Here is a 12,964-nt window from a genome sequence, read left to right on the forward strand (position 1 = left end):
ACCACGTGAAAATGATGGAGGGGTGGAGATTGGAAGCAAAATTAATAAATTTTTCCAAGTCCTGACGAGAGCATGAAGCGGCACCGAAGTAATCATCGATGTACCGGAGAAAGAGTTGTGGAAGGGGGCCGGAGTAGGACTGCAACAAGGAATGTTCCACATACCCCATAAAGAGACAGGCATAGCTGGGGCCCATGTGGGTACCCATAGCCACACCTTTTATTTGGAGGAAGTGAGAGGAGTTGAAGGAGAAATTGTTCAGTGTGAGAACAAGTTCAGCCAGACGGAGGAGAGTAGTGGTGGATGGGGATTGTTCGGGCCTCTGTTCGAGGAAGAAGCTGAGGGCCCTCAGACCATCCTGGTGGGGGATGGAGGTGTAGAGGGATTGGACGTCCATGGTGAAGAGTAAGCGGTTGGGGCCAGGGAACTGGAAATTGTTGATGTGACGTAAGGTGTCAGAGGAATCACGGATGTAGGTGGGAAGGGACTGGACAAGGGGAGAGAGAAGGGAGTCAAGATAACGAGAAATGAGTTCTGTGGGGCAGGAGCAAGCTGAGACGATCGGTCTACCGGGGCAGTTCTGTTTGTGGATTTTGGGTAGGAGATAGAAGCGGGCCGTCCGAGGTTGGACGACTATCAGGTTGGAAGCTGTGGGAGGGAGATCCCCAGAGGAGATGAGGTCAGTGACAGTCCTGGAAACAATGGCTTGATGTTCAGTGGTGGGGTCATGGTCCAGGGAGAGGTAGGAGGAAGTGTCTGCGAGTTGACGCTCAGCCTCCGCGAGGTATGAATTATGTGCTTTATAAATAGAGGCATAGTGTATAAATACAAGGATATCATGATGAAACTTTATGAAATACTGGTTTAACCTTAACTGGAGTATTGACTGCACTTTAGGAAGGATGTGAAGACATTAGAGAGGGTGAGGAAAATATTTGAGAATAGTTCTAGGCATGAGAGACTTCAATTATTTGAATAAGTTGGAGAAGCTGTGGATTAGTACTTGAAGAGAGAAAATTTACAGGGCTACAGGGAAAGGGCAGGCCTGCATGGACATGATGGGGCAAATGCCCTCCTCTGCTGTAACTATTTCATGAAACCATGATTATACCTACTACTCTGTTGAAAATGTTATGTGCATTGAAAGAAAACTCAAAGATATGAAACAGATGAATCCTAACTTGTGGAATATGGAGCGAGGTAGTAAGGGCTATGTAATGTATGAACTGTGTATGTGAAGTCTAAAGGTATGTGCCACGTTTATAATTTGCATAACAAAAACAGAATTACCTGGAAAAACTCAGCAGGTCTAGCAGCATTGGCAGAGAAGAAGAGTTGACATTTCGAGTCCTCATGACCCTTCAGCAGAACTGGGTGAATCCAAGGAGAGGGGTGAAGTATAAGCTGGTTTAAGGTGGGGGGGGTTGGGTGGGGGTGTTGGGGGCGGGGGGAGAGAAGTGGAGGGGGATGGTGTGGTTGTAGGAACAAGCAAGCAGTGATAGGAGCAGATAATCAAAAGATGTCACAGACAAAAGAACAAAAGAAGACAAAGGTGTTGAAGTTGGTGATATTATCTAAAGAATGTGCTAATTAAGAATGGATGGTAGGACACTATAACCACACCACCCCCTTCCACTTCTCTCCCCCCCGCCCCCACAACCTTAAACCAGCTTATATTTCACCCCTCTCCTTGGATTCACCCAGTTCTGCTGCAATTTATGCCTGAATTGCTGATTGCACCCAAAGCAGAAATTCTACCGTTACATTTTATAACATAATTAAAGCATGTTTATATTCTTAATGTTAAACAGGAATTAAGTACACTCAACATTCACCTTACGTATCTATTAACTCATGACTTATTTTCCTCGTTTAATATCTGATCACTTAACAAGAAGCCATTGTCCCTGGCTTCAAATGACAATATACTGCTTGAGCTTCATTCTTCAATCAGACAAGAATTCCTTGACATATATTTTTCCCTAGTCGCATGCCGTTTTCTCCAGATAATTTACATTTTGTATATTTTTGCTTAATTGTCATTCTCATTAAGTGACTTTGAATTAACAAGAGTAACATTTATTGTCCTGTTAAGCATATTTCATGGTATGAAAGGACAATATTGCTATGATGTGGGGTATGAATATTAAAGACCTTACAGAATCCCTTCTAACTCACTAAGTATATATGCAGCAGCTAAATATTAGGCCTTATCTTATAAACATAATCTCCAAATTTACTAGCTCTGTATACAAGAAGTTTCACAACCTTCTTATTTCCAACAGCACATTACTCCGGACAGTTACATTCCGTGCCTGTCTGACCTTTGCAAAGCCCTTTGGGAAGTTATGCTGAGTTACTATCGGACCATGTCATGGCATGAAGAGCATGACAATGAAGAATCTGCTCCAGCTTCTGGTAGGGAATGAAACAACAAATGCACAAATTTAAGTATGTAGTTAAGCTTATAATGGAAATATGAAACTGGCTTTTTCTTAGATCACCTGGTTCTTCAGTTTTAAATGGTTTCATCAAAAGATCTTTGTGAGTAATGTGTTGAGGTGATGCATCACAAAATAATCCGTTAAATCTCTTTTTAATGTAATGAGTATAGCTTTCCGAATGCTCAAATAGAGATACTGTTATTAATATTCAAGTTGTTACATTGAACAAGCAAGGTGGTTTCTACTTATGTGGTGGAAAAAACAAAATAAAAAACAAAAGAAGAAAGCATTGAACAATTTTTTTAAAAAGTAATCCCTTTTAAAATATTTTTCTCCTCTTTTGGGCTCTTAGCTCCACGAAAATCTGTCGCATCAAGAAAATAGAGGCAGATAACTTGCAATCAGACACTAGGAATAGTGGAATGCAATTGCTGGGATGCACAAAATTCTTAATCCATTTTAATCAGCAGCACCTTTTCACAATCTAATAAGCAGATATCCAGTGTGATTTTTAGCATATAGTTTCTGTGCTAAGCATGCAGAAAGCACAAGAACAGTTTACTTTTATCCCCCTTGCATAACTATATGGTTTAGTTTGCATGGTTTAGTTAAAGCCACGTGGCAACATGGTAAAGGGTTGCAAAGATGACTTCCATCATATTGATATTGACCTTCAATAACGCTTGGACTTACTCCTAAAATAAACTCAATGGCAAGCAATGATTATTCTTATTTACACAGTAACGTGTTTTTAATTCTGTACAACTACACAAGAGGATGGAGGCAGAAAAAAAAACTAAAACAGTACATGGGTTGGATATTCCTCAATGTTTTAGTACTTTAGTGATAGCTTTCCTGAGTTGAATGTCATTTTTGGCTAAGTGGCAGCACACTTGCCTCTGTCAGAAGGTTATAGTTAAGTCTTACTTGATCACCCAATCTAGTTTGATACTTCAGAGGTAATGCTGTACCAGTGGATGTGTCGTCTTTCAGATGAAACATTAAACTGAGCCTACCTGTTCAAATATATCTAAAGGATCCCATTTGCATTTTTTTGAAGATGAGCAGGGGAATTTGTTGTTGAAACAGATTATCTAAGTATCTATGTCATTGCTGTTTTATGGGATCTTAATTTGCACTTCTTTGCTGGCATTGCAACAGTGACAACATTTCACAACTGATTAAGTACTTCTGAATTTTTTTTTGGACATGCTGAAGTCAAAAAAGTTATCATATAAAAGCAAGTTCTTTGTTTTCTTTATGGATAACAGGCTTTATTGTGGTTAGACAAATGCATCCCATAATCCTAAATCTCTGCAATGCTACATGTGACACAAGTGGGTTTCAGTAAAATGTCAGAGTCGCAACTTCTTCCCCTTGAATATTGCAACATATTGCCCAAAATTCAATTTGTTTGGTTTTTAGAATTCATTGCTATTCACTATTGAGATCATTGGGTGTTTAGAGAGATTTCCTTTGGTACTTTTTCTAATTGAATTATACAGAGCAATACATCATTACCACCTTTGTAGGCTGCCTCTTTCCCACCCTTCACAATTCTAGAATAAGATTGACTTACATTTAAATAATGCTATTCATGACCACTGGATATCTCAAATGTAGGAAATGCAGCAGTCAATTGGTGCACAGCAAACTCCTGCAAACAGCAATCTGTTAATCACCAGATAATTTGTTTTTGTTATGTTGATTGAGGGATAAATATTCACCAGGTTACACAGGATGACTCTACCTTGAAACAGTGCCATGGAACCTTTACCATTCAGTTAAACAGGCAGGTAGGCCTTGGTTTAACGTCTCATCCAAAAGACAGCAACCCCAACAGTGCAGCTCTTCCACAGTATGGCACTGGAGTGTCAACTTTAAGTTTTGTACTTGTGCTGTAAAGTGGAACTGGAATCTTAATCTTATGATTCAGAGGTGAGAGTGCTACCAACTGAGCTACGCTGACACCGCAGCACACTACATGTAGTTCAGATTTCTTCGTGCATGAACAGGAAAAGTGAGTACCTGACTTGGCATGGAATGAAAATGTTGGGCTGGAGAATGGAACTATGATTTTGAAGATGAATACGCTCGAGCTTGGTCATTGACAATGTAATGTACAAGTCACTTACATTTGCATATCTTTGCCATAGAGCCAAGTTCACCAATCAAGATCAACCATGTTACTGACTATAGGCAAATCATTAAGAAGGCTTGGATTTTGCAGCTTTTTTTGGAGTACTGTAGCACTGTGTTTACTATATGGATTCAAAAGATTATATTACACAATAAAAACATCCAGCGTTACCGATGGTGGGTAGGTAGGCATCTAGTGGTAGAAATTCTGCTGACTTCTTCCACTGCCGAGAATGAAGGCACAAAAATAAAAAAGTAATAATACTGGAAATCTCAGGAACTTGCATCTGTAAGAAGAAAAAAACAGCATATGGCATTTCAGATTTGTAAGCCTTCAACAAAACTGAAGACTGAACAATGAACAGACATGTTAATAAGGTTGGAAAGCATTGAGCTAAATAGGGAGGAAGGGGAGAGAATCAACACATTAATTAGAGAGGGAGCAATGCATGATTGGCAAACTACTTAAGTTGCTTTTTAATTTGTTCTGGGGGTGTGCATAATGTTGACCAGGTTAAATTTTGAAGGAAAAACTGTTTTGACAGCTGCATTCCATGAGGCTAGTGCACCCATACTTGATTTGTGGTGGTTGAGCGAGAGCATTATTCTCTGATTCGTAGGTAGCAGAACCACTTAACTCTGTCCATAACCTGTAGCTTTTTCCACCAGAGTCACTGATGATAGCTGAGGCATAAACAATTGGCTTTTTTGTTTCCTTGCTCTATTGGAAGGATATATGGGCCAATTAAGATACCCTCACAACCAAATTACATGCTTTCAATTATTCTAGACTTACAGTATGTCACCTTTCCCTACCATGCACCAAGTACAGAATATCTTATTAAAGCTGCTACCTCTGGTACCAATGTAACTTTTAATATCCCTTTGTAAACATTTGGATGGAGGGGTAACTGCTGTGAATTATAATTACTAATCTTACACCATCTGTTTCCTCCCCATTTAGCCAGTGATAGTTTTGTGTTTTTATGGGATGTTAATATACTGGATATTTTCACAACGCAGAGAGAATTGTCTGCATGCAGTAGGCTTTCGAGTGTTGTAAGTGCAGAAAATATTAGCACAGCAGTGAGAAAATCAATGTTTGGTTGAATAAACAGCCACATGACGGCAGCATTATGCTTTGAAAATGATGAAGAAATTAATATAGTATATTAGTTATATACATCTTAATAAATACAATTTTTTTGTGAAATGTAACTTTTTCATTGCAGATGGCCGAAATGAGATTTCCTCAGATGATGCCAACTTTAATCGAAGCTATGTGAAAAAGAAACTAGAACATGGCCTTTCCCGCATCTGGCAGGTTTGTGCCTCACTTGGTGAATAACAATTTTAAAAATCTACTGGATGGTCTATATTTTAAATCTCTAGGAATATTACTATTAAAAAGTATAGTACTTGATTATAGGATGATTCTTTACTGCACCTTCTAATGCAGCACAAATTGCTTTACCTTACCAATGACAACATAAGCACCTATGTGCAACATACCCTTTGCTATAAATTGGCTTTTATATAGATCTTGAATGTGGGATTACAGAGGAATGTTACACTGTTACCAAACACTGCAAGTAAATGTGCATTTGCTCTACATAATTATGACTGTATTTGGATCATCTACAGGCATCTGTGATACTTGTAGACCTCCACATCAACTCAAATTTAATTTTACATTGTGCCGTACAGCCAGGAATGGTCATTTGACATGATTGAACCTAGAGAGTGCCCATGTGCCTTTGCTATTGTTCACTCACATGAGAGGCACATAGAGAAAATAAGATCTGTGTTTGTCCAGCTCCTCTTTAGGTATGTCAAACTTCCTGAAGCCTTTAACAAATAACTAATTATTTTGAAATGTGGTGACTCTCATGTGGACAAATTTAGCACCTTTTTTTGCATAAAATACCAAGAATAGTAATTCAGTAAATCTTTTTTGAATCATTGTTTGAGAGAGGAACATAGGCCAGTAATTGTGGTGAAATGCTTTGACAGCACCAACCTGTATATCCCCAACTACAGGCTTAAGCGCTGTAAGCATTGTGACCTGAGTTGTAACAATTTCATCAGTTGCTCTTTTAAGACTAGAATTACAGAGGCTCTAGAAAGAATAGCTGGAGGTGACCTATATTAATAGCAGTCACTTCTGTAGTCAGTGGGCCTGAAACATGCTCTCTGGGGAACATTTTTGGTTCATTTGCATGAATTATGAATGTGCACAGCTGGCATGATTGGAAGGTGTGTGCAGGTGATGTGTAGTCGTACAAGGATGTTAGATGAGTTCTGTGTTTCTGGGAGTGGTGCTGGGTGACGCTCAATGGTGCATTGAGCACTGTGAGAGGACTGTGGTGTAGTGGGTGAGGGATGTGATGTACAGATGCATTCATTCACCTTGACCATCTTACATTTTTTTTGGCACTTGCTGCCACTGTTGTGGTCCTGCTCAGGGCACTCATGATCTTTGCCACTATTAGAGTAAATTAGCAAGAAATGTAAAAACGTCCATTAAGAGCTTCCCCAAATATGTAGAAAGGAAGAGATTAGCTAAATTTTGTCCCTTGGAAGATGAGACTGGGGAATTAATAATGGAAAACAAGAAAATGGCAAAGACTTCACAGTAGAAGACACTGAAAGCATCCCAATAATAGAAAATCGAGGGGCAAAAGCAAGGGAGGAAATTAATCACCATCACTAGAGAAAAAGTACTGGGAAAGCTATGAAACTAAAGGCTGACAAGCCCTAAACCTAACAACCTGCACCCTCGGGCCTTAAAGAAGCGGTTGCAGCAATAGTGGATGTGTTTGTTGTATCTTCCAAAATTCCTTGAGATTTTGGATAGGCCTTGGCAGATTAGAAAACTGCAAATGTAATGGCCTTTTTCAGGATGGAAAATAGGAAAATATAGGCCGGTTAGCCTAATATCTGTTATTGGGGAAAATGCTGGAACCCATTATTAATTGGTAGCAAGACATTTGGAAAGTCATAATACAATCAAGCAGAGCCAACATGGTTGTATGAAAGGGCAATCATGTTTGACAAATTTATTAGAATTCTTTGAGGGCATAACAAGCAGCATGGATAAAGAGGAACCAGTAGATATGGTGTGTTTAGCTTTCCAAAAGGTATTCGATAAAGTGCCACATAAAAGGTTACTACACAAGATAAGCGCTCATGGTGTTTGGGGGTAATATATTGATATGTTTAGATGATTGGCTAACTGAAAGGAAAAGAGAGTCCGGACAAATGGACCATTTTCAGGTTGACCAGCTGTAACTAGTGGGGTGCCATAGGGATCAGTGCTGGCGCCTCAACTATTTACAATCTATGTTAATAACTTTGAAGAACGTATGGAGTGTATCGTAGCCAAATTTGTGGAGGATACAAAGGTAGGAAGGAAAGCAAGTTGAGGAAGGCACCCAAAATCTGCAAAGGATATGGAGAGGTTAAATGAGTGGACAAAAATTTGGCAGATGATTAATATTGGAAAATATGAGGTTGTCTACTTTGGTAGGAAAAATAGAAGAATAGAATATTTCAATGGAGAGATACTACAGATTGCCATGGCACAGAGGGATCTGGGTATCTTTGCACATGAATCAGAAGCTAGCACATAGGTTCAGCAAGTAATTTGGAATGCAGATGCATTTTAGCCTTTCTTGCAGGGGCATTGGAGTATAAAAGCAGGGAAGTCTTGATAAAACTGTACACACTAAGAGTACTGCATATAGTTTTGGTCTCCTTATTTAAGATGGGATATACTTGTCTTGGAGACAGTTCAGAGAAGGTTCACTAGCTTGATTTCTGGGATGAAGGGGTTGTCTTGTGAGGAAAGGTTGAGCAGATCAGGTATATACTCATTGGAGTTTAGAAGAATGAGTTGTGATCTAGCAGGGAGAATTTTTTTTAAAAAGCGCAGAGGGCAGGGAGACTCGTTTCAAAAGTGGGTGAGGGATCAGTGAAACCAGTGGTGGAGTGACTTCATGAACCACAACGTGACGCGAGTGCAGGGAAACCAGCTGATTGGTGAGTACTTCTAGTCTCTAAAGTAAGTCTTTAGTTTGTGTTTAGGTCTCTAATTTTTTTCTCTTTTTTCCTTAAAAATAGCTTGTTAAGTATAAGATTGATATTGATGTAAAAAAAAATTACAATGTAAAGAGCGGGAGATTCTTCAGGTGTAAAGAGTAGGGATACTGGAATGATTAATTAATTAAATAAAATACAATAGTCATGGCAGGACGAGTGATGTGTTGCTGCTGCAGCATGTAGGAGCTTCTAGACACCAAGGTGATCCAGAGTGAACACGCCTGTAGCAAGTGTTTGCAGCTTGAAACTCTGATCCGCATTGAGGAGCTGGAGTCTAAGCTGCAGACATTGCGCCATATCAGGGTGGGTGAAAGTTACCGGGACACTTTGCTCCAGGAGGTAGTCACACCCCACAGGTTAGATAATTCAAATTTGGTCCGTGATCAGGAATGGAGGATGTGACTGCAAGTGAGGCAGATATGGGGACCTGGGGGGTAGCATTCGAGGAACAGCGGCACCTGCAATTGTCCAACAGTTACAAGGTTCTTGCAAGTTGTGTGGATGAGAGCGGAGACTGCAGTGAAGATGAGCTAACTGACGTCGGCACTGTGTTTCAGGAAGCCATTCAAGTGGGGGGAGGAGATAGGGAATGTAGCAGTAGTGGGGACAGTATAATTAAGGGGATAGATACTGTTCTCTGCAGCCGTGAACGTGAGCTCTGAAGGCTGTGTTGCCTGCCCAGTGCTAGGGTTAAGGCCATCTCAGGGCAGGAGAGGAACTTGGAGTGGGAGGGGAGGGATCCAGTTGTCGTCATCCATGTTGGTACCAATGACATTGATAGGAATAGAAAGGAGATTCTGCTGAAAGAATTTGAACAGTTAGGAGCTAAATTAAAAAAACAGAACCTCCAATGTAATAATCTCAGGTTTACTACCTAAGCCACAGGCAAACTGGCATGGGGTAAATAAGATCAAGGAGTTAAATGCATGGCTCAAAGATTGCTGTAGGAAGAATAGTTTTCAGTTTATGTGGCACTGACACCAGAACTGGGGTAAAAGGGAGCTGTTCCAATGGGATGGGCTTCACTTGAACCATGCTGGGACCAATGTCCTGGTGAATCGAATAACTAGGGCTGTAGAGAGGGCTTCAAACTAAATAGAGGGTGAGAGGGTTCTGGAGAGGGGATACGTAGGCTTACAAAGCAAAAGGATATGGCAGCATTGCAGGGCCGTTAATTAGGTGATGATTCTCAGAGTGTGACAGAAAGGGACAGTGTACAAACATGAAAAATCAGCAGCAAATAGGGTCAAAGGGGGAAACAATGGTTAAAAAGGCAAAATGACTGGTTCTTTACTTAAATGCACTTGGTATACAGAACAAGATAAATGAATTAACAGCACAAATAGAGATTAATGGGTATGATCTTATAGCCATTACGGAGACATGGTTACAAGGATATCAAAGCTGGGAACTACACATTCAGGGGTATGTGACTTTTCAAAAGAACAAACAGGAAGGAAAGGGTGGTGTGGTAGCTTTGTTAGAACGAGATGGAATAAATACGATAGCAAGAAATTATCTTGCATCAGGAGATGTAGAATTCATATGGGTGGAGATAAGAAATAACAAGGGGAAGAAGACACTGGTGAGAGTAGTCTATAGGTCCCCTGACAGTAGCTATATGTAGGGAATAAATCAGGAGATAATGAGGGCATGTAAAAAAGGCAGTAGATTAATCATGGGTGACTTTAATGTTCATGTAGATTGGAAAAATTAAATTGGTAGAAATAGCCATGAGCAAGAATTCATAGTGTGTATTCAGGACAGCTTCCTAGAACAATATGTTGTGGATCAAACCAGGGGTCAGGCTATTTGGATCTGGTAATGTGTAATGAGGCATGTTTGATAAATGATCTCAGAGTAAAAGATCCCCGAGGAAACAGTGACCATAACACAATAGAATTTAGCATTCAGTTTGTGTGAGAAACCTGGGTCAGAAACAACTATGCTAAACTTAAATAAGGGTAATTACAAAAGAATGAGGGCAGAGTTGGCTGGAATGGACTGGGAAAGGAGTTTAGCAGAAAAGACGGTTGATGAATAATGACAGACATTTAAGAAAATGGTTCATGACTCACAATAAAGATATATCCCAGTGAGGAAAAGGATTCTAGAAAGGAGATAAGTCATCCACGGTTAACCAAGGTAGTTAAGGAGTGTATCAAATTGAAAGAAAAAAAACATACAATGTGGCAAAGATTAGTGGTAAGCCGGAGGTTGGCAAAGGTTTAAAAACCAACAAAAGATGACCAAAAATATAATAGAGAGAGAAAATAAACTTTGAGGGTAAACGAACAAGCATTATAAAAATGGACAGTAAGAGCTTCTTTAAATGTTTAAAAAAGGGAGAGAGAGGCAAAAGTGAACATGCGCCCCTTAGAGAATGATTTTGGGGAAATAATAATGAGGAAACAGGAAATGGCAGGGGAGTTGAATAAATATTTTGCGTTAGTCTTCATGATAGAAGATACAAATAGCATTTCACAAATACTGAATAATCAAGGGGCAAAAGTGGGGAAGGAAATAAATACAATAACTATCACTGGAGAAGAAGTACTAGGGAAACTAATGAGGCTGAAAGCTAATAGGCTCCCTGGACTGATGGGTTGCATCCTAAGATATTAAAGGAAGCAGCTACAGAGATAGTAGATACACTGGTAGTAATCTTCCAAGATTCCTTAGATTCTGGAAAAGTCCCAGAGGATTGGAAAACTGCCATTGTAACACCCTTATTCAAAAAGGGAGGGAGACAAAAAATAGGTAACTATTGGTCAGTTAACTTAACATACATCACAGGGAAAACGTTAAAGTCTATCATAAAGGATGTAATAGCAGACCATTTAGAAATGCATAATATAATCAAGCAGAGTCAGCATGGCTTCATGAAGAGACAATCATACCTGACAAATTTATTATAATTCTTTGAAAAGGTAACAAGCAGAATAGATAAAAGGGAACCCAGTAGATGTAATATATTTAGATTTCCAAAAGGCGTTCGATAAGGTACCGCATGTAAGATAAGAGCCCATGGTGTTGGGAGTAGTTTATTAGCATAGATAGAGGATTGGCTAATTAATAGAAGACAGAAAGTTGGGATAAGGGGAGCATTTTCAGGATGACAACCTGTAACTAGTGGAGTGCCACAGGGATCAGTCTTGGGGCCACAATTATTTACAATATATATTAATGACTTGGCTGAGAGAAATGAATGTACTATCGCCAAGTGGTGAGGATGACAGAGTCTACAGAGGGATATAGGCAGGTTAAGTGAGTGGGGAAAAACTTGGTAGATGGAAGATAATGTGGGAAAATGTGAGGTTCTGCACTTTGGCAGGAAGAATAGAGGAACTGAATATTGTTTAAATGGAGAAAGACTGCAGAAAGTTGCAGTACAGAGGGATTTGGGTGTCATTGTGCATGAATCCCAAAAAGCTAACACACAAGTTCAACAGGTAATGGGGAAGGCAAATGGAATGTTGGCCTTTGTTTCAAAGGGAATGAGGTATAAAAATAGGGAAGTCTTGCTAAAACTATACAAGGTACTGCTTGGATCATACCTAGAATACAGTGAACAGTTTTGGTCTCCTTATCTCAGGAAAGGTATACTGGCATTGGAGGCAGTTCAGAGAAGGTTTGCTAGCTTGATCCTGGGTATGGAGGGATTTTCTTATGAGGAGAGGTTGAGTAGGTTGGGTCTGTACTCATTGGAGTTTAGCAGAACAAGAGGCGACCTTATTGAAACATATAATATTATCAAGCGCTTGACAGGGTAGATGCTGAGAGGTCGTTTCCCTTTGTGGGGCAGTCTAAGACCCGAGGGCCTAATCTCAGAGTAAGGGGTCGATCATTTAAGACAGGGATGAGGAGGAATTTCTTCTCTAAGGGTCGTGAATCTGTGGAATTCTTTACCGTAGAGGGCTGTAGAGGATGTGTCGTTAAGTATTTTCAAGACTGAAATAGACATTTTTAATCAGTAAGGGAATCAAGGATTATAGGGGAAAGGCAGAAAAGTGGCGTTGAGGGTTATCAGGTCAGCCAAGATCTCATTGAATGGCGGAGCAGACTTGATGGGCCGAATGGCGTACTTCTCCTCCTATGTCTTATGGTCTTGTCTTTTGAAACATGGAAGATTTTGAGGAGGTATGACAAGTTAGATTCTGAACGAATGCTTCCACTTGTGGGGGAATCCAGAACTAGTTTTGGAATAAGATCTCCCATTTGAGGTAGAGATGAGGAATTTCTTCACTTGGGGTCATTAATCTATGGAATTCTCCACCCAA

General features: G+C 39.9%; 1 protein-coding gene across 3 annotated transcripts in view; it reads left to right on the forward strand.

The window, feature by feature from the left end:
- Nucleotides 1-12,964, forward strand: part of vps50 (VPS50 EARP/GARPII complex subunit) — a 204,974-nt gene that overhangs the window by 101,137 nt on the left and 90,873 nt on the right. For all 3 annotated transcript variants that reach the window (XM_041183726.1, XM_041183727.1, XM_041183728.1), the window contains exons 13-14: nt 2,286-2,418; nt 5,816-5,907. In XM_041183726.1, coding sequence (XP_041039660.1) covers nt 2,286-2,418; nt 5,816-5,907 — 225 coding nt within the window. The remainder of the gene's footprint in view (nt 1-2,285; nt 2,419-5,815; nt 5,908-12,964) is intronic.

Source organism: Carcharodon carcharias, chromosome 3 (assembly GCF_017639515.1).
Source record: "Carcharodon carcharias isolate sCarCar2 chromosome 3, sCarCar2.pri, whole genome shotgun sequence".
Taxonomy (NCBI): domain Eukaryota; kingdom Metazoa; phylum Chordata; class Chondrichthyes; order Lamniformes; family Lamnidae; genus Carcharodon; species Carcharodon carcharias.